Below are 19,318 nucleotides of genomic sequence, written 5' to 3' on the forward strand. Positions count from 1 at the left end.
TCCCTTGCAGTCCATGAAGAACTCCATTGCGGCACCTCCCTATGCCCCCTTCAGCATTCCATGTGGCATCAGGGGCCACATCCCTACCCCTACCACTCCGCCCGTGGGACATTAAGGACAACTACAGCTTCACATACACTGACCTTGCATCCGACGAAGTGGGTATTCACCCATGATAGCTCCAAAACTTCTGTTAGTGTCTAAGGTGCCACAGGACTCTTTGCTGCTTTTACAGATCCAGACTAACACAGCTACCCCTCTGATACTTGACCTGTGAAAGCCATTGCAGCTGTATGTGTAGCTAAAATGCATATGAATGTTCTTGCCTTTTGATAAATTCTGGTACATTTAAAAACCTAAAATTAATAGTTTTACTTTTAAATTGCACAGATTTTTCTTTTCACTGGTTTGTTACTGAATAAAATTCTATTATTTGAAACATAATTTGTCATTATTAGTTCACATTATATACTGCAGGGTGCCTAGCAGTTCTGAAAGCACCCACATACTTGTTACTGTGCAGTGTCACACAACTCATAGGATCAGTGACAAACACATACAGTGTAGTAATCATAAATGTACAGCAAGTGCCGCAGAATTAATAGGCACATTGACAGTATTATATTAATACATGTACACCAAGCACCACACAATTCCTAACAGGCCCTGAAACAGCAGGGCTAGGCAGAGCATGTTACACCACAATGCATTACTGTAGCTCACAATTAAAGTGCTCCTTCAGCACCTCCCTGAGCCGTATACTTTGTGTCTGGCTCTTCAAACTCAGCAGACATCCACTCCGTTTCCACCCCGGCAGCAGCTTTCCCCCCATTGCTACGCAGATATTACGCAGGACACAGCAGGCAGCTATAACCATTGGGATATTTTTTTTCCACTGAGATCCAATCTTGTGAGTGAACAATGCCAGCATCCTTTTGATCTACCAAAAGCACATTCAACTGTCAGTCTGCACCTGCTGAGCTGGTAGTTGAATCTTTTTCCTTGCTGCTGCTCTGGTGGCTAGTGTACGGCCTCCTGAGCTGGGGGAGCAAGGCATAGGCTGAGGCCCCCAGGATCACTGCTGGCATTTCAGCATTGTCAGTGGTGATCCACCGGTCAACGAATAAAAGTCTCTGCTTGGAGCTTTCTGAAAAGTCCTGTGTTCTTAAAGATGTGAGCATCATGTCCCTTCCCTGACCAGCCCACAGTGATGTCGGTGAAGCGTCCACGTTGATCCACAACCATAGAAAAGTAGCCCTTTCTGTTGATGTTGTCTGTGGCAAGGGGGTTTGCTGCCAAAAGGGGGATAAATATGCCATCTGTTACTTCACAGTTTGGGAACCCCACTGCTGCAAATCCATTCCCTGTGTCCTGCACATTGCTGAGAGTCCTGCGTACCAAGAGGCAATTAATGGCCCTGCACACTTGCATGACAACAGCCTTGACAGTGGAGTTTCCAACTCCAAACTCCACTTCTTAGTGTATGTGCAACATGTCTCAGGTGGCCCGTGACCAGGATTCATCACCGAATTTGGTCCACTGGTTGGATCATCAGCTTCCCTGACCTGTGCTGGATACTGAAGGGGAGTGCGACGGGAACGTTGATCCATGTCCCCCCATTTCCCACTAGCTGGTAGCAATCTGGCATTGCAAGTTTCCGCAGTGCGATTGCCACTTACTTCTCCACTGTCAGTGCAGCTCTCGTTTTGGTGTTTTTGTGCTGGGCATCAGGGGTGAGCTCAGCACACGGATCCAGGAATGTGGCCTTGTGCATCCAAAAGTTCTGCAGCTTGTCATCCCAAGCTTGCATTATGATGCAATGCCACCAGTCAGTGCTTGTTTCTCAGGCCCAGAAGTGGTGCTCTACCATCTGCAGCTGCAACCTTGAATTGGTTCTCGCTATGTCCCACAGCAATCTGCCCTCCAAGAAATCATCATGTTCCCTGCTGATTTGGTTATTCTTGCAGCTCTACAAATACTGGAGGGTCAATGTGTCCTATGCTTACAATGCTTATGACAATAATGGAGCCTGCACAGCTCTGCATGCTTCTGTCAGAGATGACGAATAGCAAGGAGGGACATACGGGTTCATGGGATTTTTAAGAAAGGTGTGAAAAATTTGGGATATAGATGATATGGGATGGAAACAGTGGCACACTGGGAAGTTAACCTTTTGCTCCCAGTCACCCCTGCATGACTCATTTTGGACCCACCAAGCATTGCCAAAACTTCCCAAAAGACAGTGCGCTGGCCGGTGGCAGGTTGCACACTGGTACCATGGTGCACTGCATTGTGCATCGAAGAGTATGTTCAGCGCCAACACAAGGAGACAAGTATGCATATGCACAAGCGATATACTAATTACGGCAGCTTAATGCTGACGTAAACTTGCGATTACCAAAATTTGTAGTGTAGACAAGGCCTGAGAGGCAATAGCTAGGTTGATAGAAGAATTCTTCCATTGACCTAGTGTTGTCTATACTGGGGGGTAAGTTGGCTTAACAGCGTTGGTCAGGGATGTGGATTTTTCACGCACCTGAGAGACATAACTGTGCTGATGTAAATTTTCAGTGTAGACTAGCCTTATGTTTCCACTAGAAATGCTGCAGCAGCAGTGTTTCAGTATAGATACACTCTAGACTTGTGACAGTTAATCCACCTCCCTGAGAGGCAGTAGCGAGGTCGACGGAAGAATTCTTCATCGACCTAGTGCTGTGTACACGGGGGGTTAGGTCGGCTTAATAGGTCATTCAGGGAACCTAGCTTTATAGTGTAGACCTGGCCTGAATACCTTTCCAGACCTGAAGAAGAGCTCTGTGTAGCATAAAACCTTGTCTCTTTCACCAACAGAAGTTGGTCCAATAAAAGATTTTTCCCTCATTCCCATTGCCTTTCCCAGAGGTTTTGTAAGTTGTTTTGGGGCTCACAGCCATACAGAAAATTCTCTGCCACCAGAAAGGAAATCTCCACAATAAACTTCTTCAGTCTCAAGCCAACCTCCTGTATTGAAAGTTATTCATCTTCGGACTGTTGACACTTGTCTGCTAGCATAAAGATATTGTCCTGTTGCTCTGTTTACTTAGCTTAGCACCCACTGGCAGCCAAGCTCCCCCCCTAGTGCCTCCCCCCGCTGGCGGCCCCACTAATCAACTCCTCTCCCTCCCTAGTGCACCTTCTGCTTGCCGTGATCAGCTGTTCCATGGCGTGCAGAAGGAGGGGGAGGAGCGGGGACGGGGCGCGCTTGAGGGAGGGGGTGGAACTGGGTGGGAAGGGGTGGAGTTGGGTGGGAAGAGAGGGGTGGGGATTTTGGGGGAAGGGGTCAGATGGCAGCTGAGTGTGGGGTTGAGCACCCCTGTGTGAATTGTTTCAAAAACAAGAAAACAAACAAACAGAGCTTGCTTAGTTGAAACAAAAAAATTGTTAATTTTATCACATCTGTGTTAATTCATAAGGGCAGATTGCAGAATGCAGTAGAAGACCCATCAGAACTCACCCCTCAGTCACAAACAGTCCTTTTTCTTTCAACATCTGAAGGAAGAGACAGTTGAGGTTTTTGTGGTCCGGAAGTTGTCTTGCTTTAAGAAACGATTTCTTATCACTAAGTGCTCAAGTTCTCTTGATGTATCACTACTTCCTTCTAAGTGATCAGGAATTAGAAAAATATCTTAACATCGTGACTTACGATAGTATAGTTCTAAAGCTGTAAACTAGCTTCATGTGCATCCAAACAGATTTGTTCTTAGAATTGTTTATCTGCAGTGTAAGAAAGGAAAAAAAAAAAGGCAAAAAAAAAGCTGCTTGTAGGATTTTTTTTTTTTGTTGCTTGTAGGATTTTTTTTTTCATTTAAAGTCAAGGTGTTAAATACAACAGGAAAGAGTGACATTTCAAACTAGAGGTTGGAGAAGGATACTGAGCATCAGGAGTCCAGGGGTCTATTCTTTTCTCTGCCACTAAATTGCTTTGTGACCACAGGCAGGTCACTTCACCTCTCTGCCTCAGTTTGCCCATTTGCAACCCTGGGAGGTATTTAATTCACTGAGATTTGTAAAGAGTTTGGAGCTCCCCGATTTAAAGATGCTGTGTACACTAAATGAGTATTACTGTATACTTCTGGGTCTAAAACCTGGACAAGCTTCCCTTTAAGTCTAAGATGTAAACTACCATGGTGGATTTCCTGATGTGATCTCTTCTGCAATGCCATGTTATTAGTCAAAACTGTAACTCTGTTCAATTCTTTCTGTATTGTTTTTGATGGGTGTGAGTCCTCTAGAATTCATCTCACTTCCTCTCCATCCCGAACCTGGCTTATACTTTTCTTCTATCTTCCATGCTGAGATCTCCAGTTACAACAGTCTTTTTTTTTTCATTCGGTTGACAAGATCTGGGCATGGCCCCCTCCAGTGCCCATCAGTGACGGTCGATTTATTATTCTAAAGGGGTCAAGTGATGCAAGATGCTCTTAGCTGGTGCCAATTCAGGGGAGGATCCTCCTGCTTAACTGTTTGCTTTTGTCTGGATTTTAGAGAGTTGGTCTTGTGAAGCAGGACAAATGGAGTTTCATAAGAGCACTAAATTGATGCAGTGTCAGAGCTCTGAACTGGATTTGATTCTTTGTACTATTCATTGGGGGGGCGTCATTGCCACAAACTCAAGAAGGAATCTTTGGCCAAAGCAGAGCTTGAGGGAGAGGAGGAGGTAGGTTCTGCAACACATTTTTTTTCTATAGAGGTTGAATTACAGAGATGCTTTTATAGTGAAGGAGGGAAATCCCCGATGATAGTGGCTGTCTAGTAGCCAGCTGCTGGGTGCATGACTGCAAACATCCGTCTTGTCTGGGTTCTGCTGCGTGGAAGGAAGCCAGCTGTGTGGAGCAGCTGGAACTTGTCACCAGCAGCATGTTTTCCTGTAGACTCGAGTGAGAGGGCTACAGGCGACTAAAGGGAAGCATTGCCATTCCACTAAACCTCCTATGTTGCTCAAAATTAATTCTCCCAGCTCAGTAGCTACAACAGCTTTATTCCGCAGCAGGTAACTTACTGTAATTGTTTCACTCTTCTGTTCAGAGCAATGTTGCATGGTAAATTCTTTCCATCGTGCCTAGACCTCATTTCAGTGTATCCCAACTTGTTGTTGCCGATCGTTCCTTGTCTTGTGCCTTCTTAGGGTCTGATCCTGCTCCTTCTGAAGTCCTTGACAAAACTTCTATTGATTCAGTGATGCAGGATCAGTCCCTGGAATTGTTTCCTTTCTTGTTTCAAAGGCTTGGATCTGACTGTGTTTAATTGCAGTGTTGCTTGGTGGTGGTTTCTTTATTTTTTTATTTTGGTATGTTGTGGAGAAACATTACTAGATGATTATTATTATTATTTATTTCTTGTAGCATGCCTAAGTGGTATTTTACAAACATTGGAAGGCTGAATGCACCTCAACAGCAGTGTTGGAAACAATCCATGGATACAACTGCTGCACATGAGCCTGTGTTTAAAGGCGCTTGAGATGCCGGCACATGGCTGCTATATTTTCAGTACACACAAATCTCCCAGTGATTAGCAATGGTGGGAAGGTAAAAGGAAATGCTAATATTTTACCAAACTCTAATTAAACTTTTGTGCATTTTCTTTAATCTGTCAAGATTGCCTGTGGGGCAAGTCCAGGGGAGGAGAATGTGCATGACTGGACAGGCTGGGTTGGATTAGTAGAGGCCTTCTGAACAGGCTTTGACGAATCGGAGGATATGCACTACTTGCCTGGAGGCTGCCAGTAAGTCTGCAAAGCAGCCACTAGGCAATTCCGTTAATGATGAGAACAGGAGCGTAAGCAATAAAAATCTGCCTCGTCCCCACCCTCCTTGAAGAGAGCAGTGTCACATGAATGCGAGCAGTCAGCTAGCTTGATGTCATTTTCCCACTCCACACATATTCCAAATGTAGGCTGGAGCAAGAAAAATTGGCATTCCTTGAGCAGAATGGAATAATCCCTAAGTCAAACAACAGTTGCACAATGTTTGCTCCAGATATACATCAAGATTTCCCAAAGAGACCAGAATTAATCATGAAGTAGTTAACAATCAAAACACCACCTGTTATTTAAGCACCAAATCCATGTAAACAGCAGCCAAGACCACTTCAGATTACTTAACCACAGTATCCAGAGTAGACAGTATTTATATTTGCATAATGCTTAGTCACTAGCATCTACAAAGTCACAAATGCCAGGTGTAATCAGGGAAGCTGGGGTAGCAGTTGACCCAATCTGTTAGCAGGTGTTGAAATCCTTTAGGGAATGGCTGACAGACTTCTGCTGATTTATTGTGGTAGGTTTGGCTTGTTAATGCCATTCTGAATGTAAGTGAGATGGGAGTGGTTATAGAATAGAGGAACCTAGGATTTGAGACAGAGGAGTCTATAGGGAAGCCTTACGAACAGCCAAGTTTATAAGTAAAGGTAAACCCCAGGGAGGGGAATGTTTGCATGAAATGAAATCCATATAGACTCTCTCCGGAACAGCTAGGGAGCTGCACCTGCTTATGCCTTAGTTTACTTCTCTCTCTCTATTCCATGCAGAACATGGGGCCTTCAACATTGCCTCCCATCTTTGACAGTTTCTTGCTGCTGTCTTAGCTTCTTGTTGTCATTTGGTAGCATTCATTTCCACTTCTGTTGTGCGCTTCCATCTACCTCATCACCTCTTGGCCTGTGGATTCCAGTCCAGTGCCTGCATAATTATGTTATTTGGGTCTGTCTTCCATGTATGTCCTAGCCTTCTCCATTTTTGTTCTGTAATTTCCAGTCTTATCTGTTTTGTTTTCCTCCAGAGTTCCTTTTTTTGTGATTTCCCCCCCCCCCCCCACACCGACCATCTGATATTGAGAATTTGTCTAAGGCAGTTGTTTATGAAAACATGGAGTCTGGGTAGTAAGGTCTTAATAAGTCTCCGCGTTTCATATAGTAAGACTGACGTTTACAATGGTGTTAAATATTCAAAGTTCAGTTTGGAGGACAAATTTGGTTTCTCCAGATTGGCTTTAGAGTTAGGCAGGCATGTCTGGCTTTCACTATTCTGGATTTAATGCCTTCGTCTGTTCCTCCTGGCAGCATTGTAAGTACAACAAGATGGGAAATATCTGACCTCTTAGGTGTCAGTCCTAGAAAGTGTTATTGGTGTTTCTTGTTGTGTGCTAATTCTCATGGTTTTAGTTTCTCAGTCAGTCTTGATTTTCAACCCTACTAATTGTGCATAGGCCTGGATATATTTATTTTGGCTTGCATGTCTCTGTGGGTATAGGATAGCAAGGTGATGTCATCCGCTAAGTTAAGGTCTTCTAACTTCTATGTGAAAGTCCATTGTATGCAACTTGGTTGTTCTGTGGTCTTTCTCATTACCAGGTCTGCTATCAGTAAAATGATTGTCTGTGACATAAGATATCCTTGTTTGACACCATTTAGTAACCTGGAATGGCTTAGTCACTTCACTGTTGTATATTACTTGGCATGTTATATTTTCATAGATGCTCTGAATGATGTTCACAAATTTCTGTTCTAAACTGTTTTATTCACTGTATCAAAAGTTTTTTGGAAACCTATAAAATTCATGTAAAGTTGTGATTGCCATTCGATCAACAGTTCTGTGATGATACGTAGAGTTATTTGATCTATACATGATTTCTCCTGTCTGAATCCTACCTGTTCTTGTCATAACCTTAAACCTACTGCTTTCTTTATTCTGTATAGAATGATGCATGTAAAAACCTTACTTGGAATAGACAGCAATTGAGTATCCTTAAGTTTTTGAACTGACTGATATCTCCTTTCTTTTCGTTATATGACCCTTTTCCAACTCCTTTAGCATGTCTTCTTTTGTAAGATGACCATCAAAATGTCTATTGTTCTTTTCATGTCTGCCTTAAGAACCTCTGTTGGGATCTTATCTGAACCTGGTGCATCATGCTTATACCAAGGGGAAAATAGTGTTCCTTGCCTTTAACTTCCGCTGTCTTGGATTTAGATGAGAGACTGCTATATCCCTGACATTTTATTTACTGTCAGAAGTGAAAGTCATGCTGGCTGAAGTATTAGGCATGAAAATAAATGCTTGATTGGGGCTGGGGAGGCAGAATGGAGTTCTTAGCTCCAGGGAAACTAAGTCAGATGGAGGCTTAAAATGTCTTTACTAAAAAGGCAACATTACCTAACTACAGGTGAGAAAGGTGTTTCAATTTATATCAGCCACAATCAATATTCAGTGAACTCAGTCACGTTTTTTAAAAAACCTGAACATTTATGTTAGGAAGCAGAATTACCATATTAGCGAGGCATCTTACAATAAAGAAACAAGGGCAGAAATTTTAATCAAACTTGGAAATGAGGTGAGAGGCTTAGAAAAAAAGTCACTTGGACATTCAAAATAAATATTTATTAATAAAAACAACAAGGAATCTGGTTTATTATATTTATTAATATTTACTCTTTAAAGCATCTTCAGTCTGGGGCAGGGACCTTGTCTGTAGAGTAATTAACACACTGTTTGGCACTGTACAAATAAACAATAGTGCTAATCTTCCTTCTCAGAGGCAGAAGACACTGGGAGTATTTTGTGCTTTTTGCTACTGGGAAAGCCTCATATCATGTAATGGTGCCACCTGCTGGCTGATATGGATGACCTAAATTTAGATGTTGAAGAATATATGACAGTGGATCCTTGGTAGTTATTGTCCTATTCTGTTCATCTCACCCTCCCTCCCCCAAATCTTAAAGCAAAATGTCCTTCTGGTAGGTTCTCTTGGTAGAATGGAGTTTAAAGGTGCATATTTTTCCCTCACCAGAGTGTCCCTATGTTAGCAGTTAGACTAAGGGAGTTCCCTATAACCCCTTCTAGCTAGGGGGATTCATAACAATATGAGTGAAGAGTTTTATATGAAGGGGGAGCAAATGAGAACCTCAGGAAGGGGCTGATTTGATCTGAAATGCACCTCTTTCCCCATCACAGTTCCCATAACTTAACCAGGCTGAGGTGGGGTGCAGTCATTCTGCTGGAGTATGGCCCTATGGCAGCAGTGTAGGATCGGTGCTTCCTAGTACTAAAAAGTAACTGTCCATGAGAAAATAAAAGGAAAAAATACAGGCATCCAACCTTTCTGTAAGACCCACTGCTAAAGCACAACTATCTTCAGAGCTAGAATGTTTCCCTTATGGTTTGAGAGCCAGTGACAGCCAGCAGGGAGCGACTGAAGCATTTGTCTCTGCTCTTCCAGCTCGGTGCCTTAGCTGGAATACAATCTGAGCCTTTGCAGCACGTCCCTTGGATCCTCTACAGCTCTCCCTGCAGCTTCCTCATATCCCTTGAAATTAGTCTGAGAGGTCAGTATTTCTACCTAGGAAAAACTGTTTTCATTTTCCTCTTGCAAATTAATTTCTAGCCTCCATCACCATTAGTTCAGTTTCACGCTCTCTATTTAGTTATCACTGGAAAGATGCTCATGTGTGTTTGTCTGCTGTGTTACTCCCAAGTGGTGGCTGAACTCAGTTCATCCCATCCTTCCTCCCCCCGACTCCTTTGAACTATGTTTAAAAATGAGGTGAAAACCAAGAAGAGCACTGTGGCTGCTGGGACAACTGAACTGAATACTAAGGATTGAGTAAGAGGCCAGGCCCTGTTCTGCGTCGTATCCCTTTTTCTAAAGTTAAAAGGGTCTTGCTGTGAGGGAGATCTCTCATTCCCCTCCAGAACTTTAGTGAGGACATGGGCGCCGACTTATATGGGCTCCTGGGGCTTTAGCCCCAGGAATATTTACAGTCAGGGGCTCTGCTCCACCAATAGTTGGAGCTAGGTTTAGCCCCTTTTAAATCCCAGCCGCGGCTGGGAATCAGAGGGCTCTGCGCTGCCTGCAAGCGCGGGGAGCCCAGAGCCTTTTAAATCCCAGCCGCGGCTGGGAGTCAGAGGGCTCTGGGCTGCCTGCAAGCGCGGGGAGCCCAGAGCCTTTTAAATCCCAGCCGCGGCCGGGAGTCAGAGGGCTCTGCACTGCCCCAGGGGCAGGGAGCCCAGAGCCCTTTGAATCCCAGCGGGGGAGGCGGCTGGGATTTAAAGGGCTCAGGGCTGCCAGCAGCCCAGAGCCCTGTGCCTCCCAGCCCCTGGCCGCTGAGGGCCCCCGCCCCAGCCCCGGGCCCCAACTGCCCCCCAGGACCCCCCCCCCCTCTCTCAGCACCACTGGTCCGTATCCCCCGATTACCCCCACCCGAGACCTCGGCCCCGAACTGCCCCTTGGGACCCCAGCCCCTATTTAAGCCTCCCTTCTCCTTGTCCCCAACTGCCCCCTCCTGAGACCCCACCCAACTTCCCCCCAGAACCCCTCTACCTGTCCCCTGATAAACCTTCTGGACTCCCATGCCTATCCAATTGCTGCCAGTCTCCTGACTGCCCCTCCGAACCTCTGCCCCATCCAACCCCCCTGCTCCTTGTCCTGTGACTGCCCCCCGGAATCCCCTACCCCTTCTCCAAATCCCAACCGCTTACTGTGCCACTCAGACCAGCGTGTCTGGCTCCGTGCAGCTCCAGACAGTTGCTGCCATGCTCCCCCATGGAGCCCACAGCCCTCTCCCACCCCCAGCACCTGCCTTCCAGATTTGAACACCTCAAAATTCAGGTGTGCTCAAGCTCGGTTTGGGCAGCTTTTACTTCATTTCTCCCAAATCAGTTTCCCCTGCAAGGTGCCAACTGAAGGTGTTGGAGAACAGAGAGATCGGGTGGCCTCCTAATGCCTGGAAAAGAGACAAAGGCCGGAGGAGGGAGTGTCAGTGCCTGTGCGGACTTCTGGGAAGTGCACGGTGTGGAAGGGGATGCTGTGATGCTTTGGAACAACTCCATACAAAGCCAGTCAGGACTCTGGGGGAGCCTCCTCTCTCGGAGCAGACTGTCTCCAGGGCAAGAAGCTTACACCTTCCTGGGTCTGACCTCGGAGCATTCAGCATGCCCTTCCACATCATGCACTTTCCAAAGTGAGTCTGCCCAGGCTGGTCCTGGGGCAACCAGAGGTCCCTGCACCCCAACTCCGCAGTCAGATGTGACTCTCAGCCAGACAGTAAAACAGAAGATTTATTAGATGACGGGAACACAGTTTAAACAGAGCTTGTAGGTACAGAAAACAGAACCCCTCTGTCAGGTCCATCTTGGGGGGTGGGGAGCCCAGAACCAAATTCTGGGTCTCTCCCCATTTCCCCAGCCAGCTCCAAACTGACACTCCCTCCTCTGGCCTCTGTGTCTCTTCCGGAAAAGGAGGCCACCTGATCTTTGTCCCCAACACCTTCAGTTGGCATCTTGCAGGGGAAACTGAGGCACCCATACAGTATTCAGAGAAAATATTAAGGACATTCCCACTTCATCACAACAGGTGCAACAAAATATAATACTGTATATTGAAGTAGGCAAGTGCTGCTTCTGACTTTCCACTTTTAATTGACCTTTGTAATCTTGTGGCACTGATGCATTGTAGCTTCATTTTATATCGGCTTACAGGGCGGGAGCCAGGGCCGGCTCCAGACCCCAGCGCGCCAAGCAGGCGCGTGGGGCGGCATTGTCCTGGCAGGGCGGCATTTGGCTCCGGCGGACCTTCCGCAGTCATGCCTGCGGGAGGTCCACAGGAGCCCCGGGAGGAGCGGACCTGCCACAGGCATGACTGCGGTGGGTGCGCTGGTCCCGTGGCTCGGACGGAGCTCCCGCAGGCATGACTGCAGCGGGTGTGCTGGTCCCGTGGCTCGGACGGAGCTCCCGCAGCCATGCCTGCGGATGTTCCACCGGAGCCGCGGGACCACAGGACCGTCCGCAGGCACTTCTGCCCCGGCCGCGGGACCGGGGAAGGGCGGCGCAAGCGGTGAGGCGCGCCGCCCTGCTTGGGGCGGTGGAATTTCTAGAGCCGCCCCTGGCGGGAGCGGGGGGGCACCACCATTTTGGGCCCCACCAAAAATTATACAAACCTGCCGCCTATGAGGACATCGGCAATATTTAGAATGCCGTTCAATACGTCTACACTGCAATTAGACACCCATGACTAGCCTGTGCCAACTGACTTGGGCTCCTGGGACTTGAGCTAAAGGACTGGTCTCTAGGACCCTGCAAGGCATGAAGGTCCCAGAGCATGGTCTGCGGCCCATGCTCGAATGTCTACACTGCAATGAAACAGCCCCTTAGCCCGAGGCCCGTGAGCCCGAGTCAGCTGGCCTGGGCCAGCCACAGGTATCTAATTGCAGTGTAGACATAACCTTTCATCAGTAGCTTTCAAAGCCCTGTGCAAAGGGGAAAGCAGATGGCGAAAGTGAGGCACACGGAAGCTGTGTTTTGCCCAAAGTCACTATAAGGGTACTTCTAAACCGTGAGTGACAGCCCGGGGCAGTGAGGCTTCAAACCTGAGTCGGCTGACTTGGGCTTGCAGAGCTCATGCTACAAACAGCTGTGCAGATGTCACAACTCGGGCTCTGAAGCCCACGGGCTTCCAGAAAGGGGGGCTGGGCTTCAGAGCCCTAGCTGCCATGACTACACAGATATTTTTAGTGCAGTAACACAAGCCTGGCCTGCCCAAGCCTGTTGACCTAGGCTCTGAGACTCACTGCCCTGGGTTGCAGTTCACTGTGTAGACGTACCCTCTCCAACTCAATGGCAGAGCGAGGCGTAGCACCTAGGTCTGCTGGGACAGCATGGGAGACTGCAGTGGCACATGCTTATGTATTCCTTGAACTGGAGGGACAGAGACCCCACCTTAAACCACGAGAGGGGAGTTCAGCCTACCTTTAAACAGCAAGATAGCTTAGCATTCATGACCAAGGGGACAATGTGTGTCCATATCCTGAAATGCCAGATTAATTCCATATATTCTTTGGAGGCCATTATTACTTCTTTGCAGTTTTATTTTATGTTTTGAAACCTGGGTTCAGTTTCATGTGGCCCACTCACCAATGAAACATGGGGATGTGTGTGTTTTGGTTGTCTGTCTGATGCCTGGTCAGGCTGACATGCATCTGCTCAGGAGAGGCTGTAGCCCTGCAATAGCAGGGTTGGATTGAGGGATGGCCAGCCCCATGTTTGTTTGTGTGACCGGGGTGTTGGCAGTGAGAGCTGAAGGATATAACTGAGGTGCTCTGGGGTGCAGAGTGGTGTGTGTGACTGGGGTGTTGGCTGTGAGAGCTGAAGGATATAACTGAGGTGCACTGTGGTGCAGAGTGGTGTGTGTGTGTGAACGGAGGTGGAATCTGCCCAGGCAGCTGCCCACACTCTCTCTGGCTCTACCCACGCTTTCATGAGCATTAAAACCAACCAATTATGTGTAACCTTTAAAGGGGGAGACATGGTCAACAATTGTCTGTGCAGTGTCAGATCTGAGCCTGTTTAAGTGCAGCATTTGGTAATTCTGCAGTGATGTTTGGTTGGCGTTAAGTCCTCTTTAGATCAGCCCTAATGTTTTGTCTCCTTGTTTCTCCTCCCTTTCCTACTGCCTGTTCTCCTGGCTGTTTTATGAAGCTGCCTGTGGATTATGGGTACAACTGCCAGCACAGCTCAGCAAACAGTCTCAACAGCTACGTTTGAGAACGTTCACGGCAACGAGACCATGGAGGACCGCCACTCGCTTAGCATCCACTCCTGCCAGACGGTTGGCCTCCACAACAACAAAGCCAAGTCCATCATCACCAACAAGGTGGCGCCTGTTGTCATCACGTGAGTAGCTTCAGGCTGGAGTGTTTCTGTGAATCATGTAACCATCCGGAGTTTCCCTTCTGCTAACGTTCTAGGAACATTGCCTTACTGGTTTTGTTGAAGACTGGGAATTCTTTTCCTTTCATCCCCTCAACCTTCCCAGCTCTCTGTGCTGAGAGAACAGACCTTCCCACAATTAATTTCCTAGGGAGAAGTAGTGAGTTCTACAGCCTTCCCCTGCAGGAACAGCCTTCAGGAGACCACGTTCCTCTTTCCCTCCCCTCTCCTGCATCCCCAGATGAGCAAACTATTTGGTGGGTGCAGGATTCAGGACTATCCTTTTCCCCGACTCCACTTTCTCCACCCTGTCCCATAGGAACAATCTGACTCTGGCTTGTTGAAGCCTCTGCCAGTCACCTCTGTGCTGCCAGCAACTGTTCTGCCCCACAGCCTGTGTAGCATATCTGTGGTGGTGATTACCATGTATAGCGCACAATTTAATTTTGGTCACATGATAAAATTTCAACCAGTGGTTGTAGTTATAGACAATAAATCTTACTAGAGGTTTACCAAGTGAATAGGATAGGGACGGGTGGCTTTTTTCACAGCATGTGTCCCTGAGCTTCAATCTCTTGACCTTCTTGGTCAATAAGCCCCATGCTGACTGGAGAAAAAGCCTTTGTCTTAAATGCTGAATGTTTTTGTGTGTGGCTTTCACAGCTACAACTGCAAAGAGGAATTTCAGATTCATGACGACCTGCTGAAGGCCAACTACACAGTGGGGCGGATTTCAGAGACCACGTCGGAACACTACCTTGTACAGGTAGAGGCTGCTAACCCTGTTCTGCCATGAGCATGCTTTGTCACAGTGTATCTAGAGCAAGCAAGTCATATTACCTGAGGTGAAAATTATACTGTGCATTTTATGAGCTAAGGGAAGGGTAACACAGCTGTGCAGATGCCATGGGATTCATTGTTATTGGGGGCAGGGAGTGAGGTTTCCTTAGAGGCTTTGGATCACCCAATTCAATCCCAGAACGGGGTCCCTGTGCTTGTGGGGATGGAGGTGGGTAGCTGTTTGGGGATGGAGGAGGAAACGGGGGGCGGGGGGAGAGAGAGAGAGAGAGAGAGGCAGCTGAGGTTAGTGTACTGTGTTATGTGAACAGTTTCACCCCAGGCAGCTTTGCAGTTTCTCTGAGCAGGCAGGCTGATGTTTACAAACATGTGGAAACCTTCATTTGTAGGCTGTGTTCATGTGGGGTCTAAGCTTCATATGGGTATTTCACTCAGCTTTGAAATGGAATCAGACCTGCTGCTTCCGTGTATAAACTAATCACCTTCAGGGGAAAGACCTGAAGAAATTTTCCTTCATTGCACATTTGGCTAAGTGAATTCTGAAGTTGTTTTGCATTTCTTAGAATGAGCAGCCACTATGAGCTGGTAAGCTGCTGTTTCTGCTTGCTGGTACTCTGCTTTCCCATTCTGCTATGTGCTTGTGATCAGGGATGATGGGGGTATGGGTATATTGAACATATGTCTAGGAAGAGTTTCTTTTGAGTGAAGTGGTTGAAATACACTTCTTGGTCATCTCTTGCCCCTCTCCCTTCCTTGCCCCTCTCCTTCCTGCTCAGTTCTATGTAGATGCTTAGTTTTATATCAAATGCTTGTTGATTCACACTCAAATTGTTGTCTTTTCTCCACCACTTATTTTGCAGGGGAAATATTTTATGGTCAGAGATGTATACAGTAAATTAGATGTCTTGAACACTACAGGCAGTTGTGGAGCTCCAAATTTCCGACAGGCCAAAGGAGGGTACGAAGTGTTTGGAATGGGACAGCCCAGTCTGAATGGATTCAAACAGGTGCTGCAGAAACTCCAGAACGATGGGCACAAGGTAGGGGTGTGTATGTGTGAGAGAGAGAGAGAGAGAGAGAGAGAGAGAGAGAGAAAACAAAATGCACAACTAGCTAGGTGATAAAAATTACAATGTTCCATATTACATGAGCTATTCACCTCTTAATGTGCATACATACTCCCATCCATCAGTGAGAATGGGAGTCACAAAATTTATTCCCAGGTCCAACTGAATCCTTGTAGAGTGAACTCAGATGCACTGAAAGCTGCTTATAATAAAGTAGAATGTAATCCTCAAATGGTTTAAAAGCCCTATGAAGTATGAATAACAATTTTACCTAGAGCAGGGATTCTCAAACAGGGGGTTGTAAGATGCTTACATGGGGGTGGCAAGTTGTCAGCTCCAGAGGGCTGACAGCCCCAAGTCCCCATTAAATTAACCCCCCTTGTTTTTAATTTATAAGGGCGGGGGGGGGGGGTTGCACACAGAGGCTTGTTGTGTGAAAGGGGTCACCAGTATAAAAAGTTTGAAAACCATTGGCCTAGAGTGAAAAAAATGCATTGCTATGAGTTTTCCACTGTATTTCTTAATGTGGCTCTTGTGGAGAGGAGCGTGACAGGGTTCCCAGGGTGCAGTCTGGACTGTGGGGCCACTCACCGCAGGCTGGTGGGACAGAGGGCTATCCCTCACACTGTGATCCTGTTGGCAAGCTACAAACCTCTGTCAGGAACTGCACTTACACAGACACCCGCAGGCAGGGACGCACCCAACTGAGTTACATCAATGCTTGTCCTAGCCACTCTTGAGTGTGAGTTAAACTGTTTGAGTTGTTTGGATGTAATGGCTCCTTTTAGAGTTCTGCAGCTCCTGATTTTCATTGACCTATTGGGTCTGTGGGTAACTGTGGACAGTATGAAGTGAAAGGAGCTGTACAGTCTCCACAGGCTGCTGCTGTTGTGAGTACACTGTAGCTGTGAATTAAGTCAAAATATAAACAGCTCATTGCTGGTCAGTTCTAGTTTTAGACAAAAGCCTGTTGGTGTGTGTGATATAACTACTTCCAGACAGCAGTGGGAGGGACCCAGGAACCTCACTCTGTGCACTGGTGGATGGGGAATCCTAGAAGTGGAAGGCTCCTGTGAAAGTTATTAGCTGCAGTCCCCCTGTGGAATATCCCAGCTGGTAGCATTAGCCTTGAAAGAAGCTGCTCTGCTCACTTGGACGTGGATGGAAGTAGAGTGATGCTCTGCTGGTGTTGCCTCTTACTGATTTATTTTTAATCCTTCTTATTCCCCTTTTCCTGAGATGGGTAGCTGAGAACCGCTGTCCGTGGCAATGAGAGTGGCATGAAAGAGAAGGTTTGCCTTCTGCAATTCACACCAGTCATAAAATGGTTCTGCCTTAAGAGCTGTGACTGAAATAATTACCTACAAAAATAAGGCAGCCTTCCAAAATGTGATGCCCCTCACTCATCCAGGACAAATACTTGATGATGATGATGATGATGATCATCCTCATCATGGCACCAGGATGTAAGTAATGCAAATATTAGTGAATGTTCATGACACCTTTTTAAGGCTGTCATAAGCACATGCGGTGACAGGATTAAAACTCAAGGTCTTAAGTTCCTCCGAACACACAAAACAAATAATGAAAAATAACAATCATGTCTCTCTAATATCTTCCTTTCACTGTCCCTGTGTTGGACACGGAGACCTTCACTCCCCGAGCTTGACTGGGGAAAAAATTGCGCAGCAGTTTCTATCTATCTAGGTTAGTATATCATGCCTGCCACTATATGCCTCACAAGCTTTTAAAAACCAGAATAACAGTCTCTCTAGTCTAGTCTCTCCCTCTAGATGCTGAGTTCAGCTAGGCATTCATCAACCATTCACAAAGCTGGAGCGGTGGAGGATGTTGGCTGGCATGTACCTGTGTCTTTGCAGGAGTGCATCTTCTTCTGTGTTCGTGAGGAGCCTGTTCTATTTCTACGCATGGAAAATGACTTTGTGCCCTACACGCCAAGAGGAAAGGAGAACTTGCATGAAAACCTGCACAGCCTGCAGAGAGGGGTCAAAGTGGACAACATGGAGCTTGCAATTCGGAAAGAGGTGATTGGGAGCCATAAGGAAGCTGTTCCACTGTATGAAATAGCGGGGCCTGGGATGTCTGTCAGTTTTGGTTTGGGGACTGGGGTGAACTGAGGTGAGTTTTGGCAGAGGATGGGGACAATTGATTGGAACCATCTGATAATTCTGATACACTGTATTGTGGGGGAATTTTTCACTGTCCAGTGAGAAGTGACCCTTGGGAGGGGCCATGATTTTATATATAAACCCATATACATATAAAAATAATTTCTCAGCTTTACTTGGCGACTTTTAATGGCCAAGAAATAGAGGCTAAAACCTCACAGAATCTCACATTGCACTTTGTTCCTGACCTGAAGAATCCCTGCTCTGGGCCCTCACCCAGCTTTGCAAGTAAACCAAAGTCCTGACCCACAAGCATCCATGCTATTCCACCTTCGAACACCTGCACAGCTCTGCCATTGGGTCTCCACCTAGACCTGCAGCTGCTCTCATGCCTGCTACTTCAGTTTGAGGTCTGCACACAATTTTACCAATCACCTCAATCCTTATGTGCAACATCCTCCTTCCTGTTACAGTCCTGAGCCTCTTGTGAGCAGGCACCGTCTGTTGTGCCAGATTGTGTAGCATGAACAAACTTCTAGTGACCAATATGTTGAGCCCAGTCAATTTGTATATTTCCTTTGTCTAAAACAGCACATGCTGTATATAAGAGCTGCGATTCCCATGTGCTGCTGTGTTGGTGGAGTTGAAAATGGGGATCAAACAGTAAAGCAGTTTGTTTTAAACATGGTTTTGTTGCATTTGTTTACTGAAGATACATGATTTTGCTCAGCTGAGTGAGAACACATACTACATCTATAATGACATTGAACACTTCAAAGATGAGCCACACTCCGTGACCATCCAGCGCGAAGAGGACATCCATGTGATGGAGGAGGTGTACAAGAGGCCTGTCTTCCTGCTGCCATTTTACAGGTAATCCACAGACACATACAACATTCCTTGCCTTTAAATCACTCACATAGTTTGGCAGCCTCTTCTTTTTCTTTTCTGCTCTTTCTTCTCTCTTCCTCTGCGTGTTTATTCAAAAGAGTTTTATTTATGCTATGCCAAGGGAACCAATCAAAAATTCTATCTTATCAATATTTTTCCTAAAGTCCCAGAACTGTAACATAGACCTGGTGTTCTCATAAATGTACTTCTGGGTCATGCTGCCAATCTTCCAGAATGTTCCATATTACATGAGCTATTCACCTCTTAATGTGCATACATACTCCCATCCATCAGTGAGAATGGGAGTCACAGATTCTGTAGTTTCAACATGTATACGTGGACTCTGGTTAGAGGAAAGGAAGGAAGAGCCCTCTGCCCAGCTGGAGAGCAACACTGATGGGAAGTTCTGTCCAGGCCACCCTATTGGAAGAATGGGATCTGTAATGCAGCCTCAAGGCTGAGAGGTGTGAAGGGAGGGAAGGAGACTCACAGAACCCCCAGCATGGATGTGCATTGCTCCTTCCCCCCTAAAACCAGGCTGTTCTCCACTCAAAGGATGAATGGCAGAAGCACTCTACTTTTATAACCATGAAAGATCCCCCAAAACATGTTGATAATCCTCTTCTAAAGTTAGAAACACCGCGACAATTACTGAATGCGTCGTTCTTTTTACATCATTTCTTCTTTTAAGTATCAGA

The 19,318-nt window shown here is 46.5% G+C and overlaps 1 protein-coding gene across 4 annotated transcripts in view; it reads left to right on the forward strand.

Moving 5' to 3' along the window:
- The window catches only part of PALD1 (phosphatase domain containing paladin 1), a 193,793-nt gene that overhangs the window by 63,034 nt on the left and 111,441 nt on the right, over positions 1-19,318 (forward strand). For 3 of the 4 annotated variants that reach the window (XM_039482388.1, XM_039482389.1, XM_039482391.1), the window contains exons 2-6: positions 13,505-13,699; positions 14,399-14,501; positions 15,394-15,573; positions 17,481-17,645; positions 18,442-18,602. In XM_039482388.1, the coding sequence (XP_039338322.1) occupies positions 13,505-13,699; positions 14,399-14,501; positions 15,394-15,573; positions 17,481-17,645; positions 18,442-18,602 (804 nt within the window). Of the gene's footprint in view, positions 1-9,251; positions 9,358-13,504; positions 13,700-14,398; positions 14,502-15,393; positions 15,574-17,480; positions 17,646-18,441; positions 18,603-19,318 lie in introns of all 4 variants that reach the window. The other variant, XM_039482390.1, reaches the window with a different exon arrangement.

Source organism: Mauremys reevesii, linkage group 7 (genome assembly GCF_016161935.1).
Source record: "Mauremys reevesii isolate NIE-2019 linkage group 7, ASM1616193v1, whole genome shotgun sequence".
Classification (NCBI taxonomy): Eukaryota; Metazoa; Chordata; order Testudines; family Geoemydidae; genus Mauremys; species Mauremys reevesii.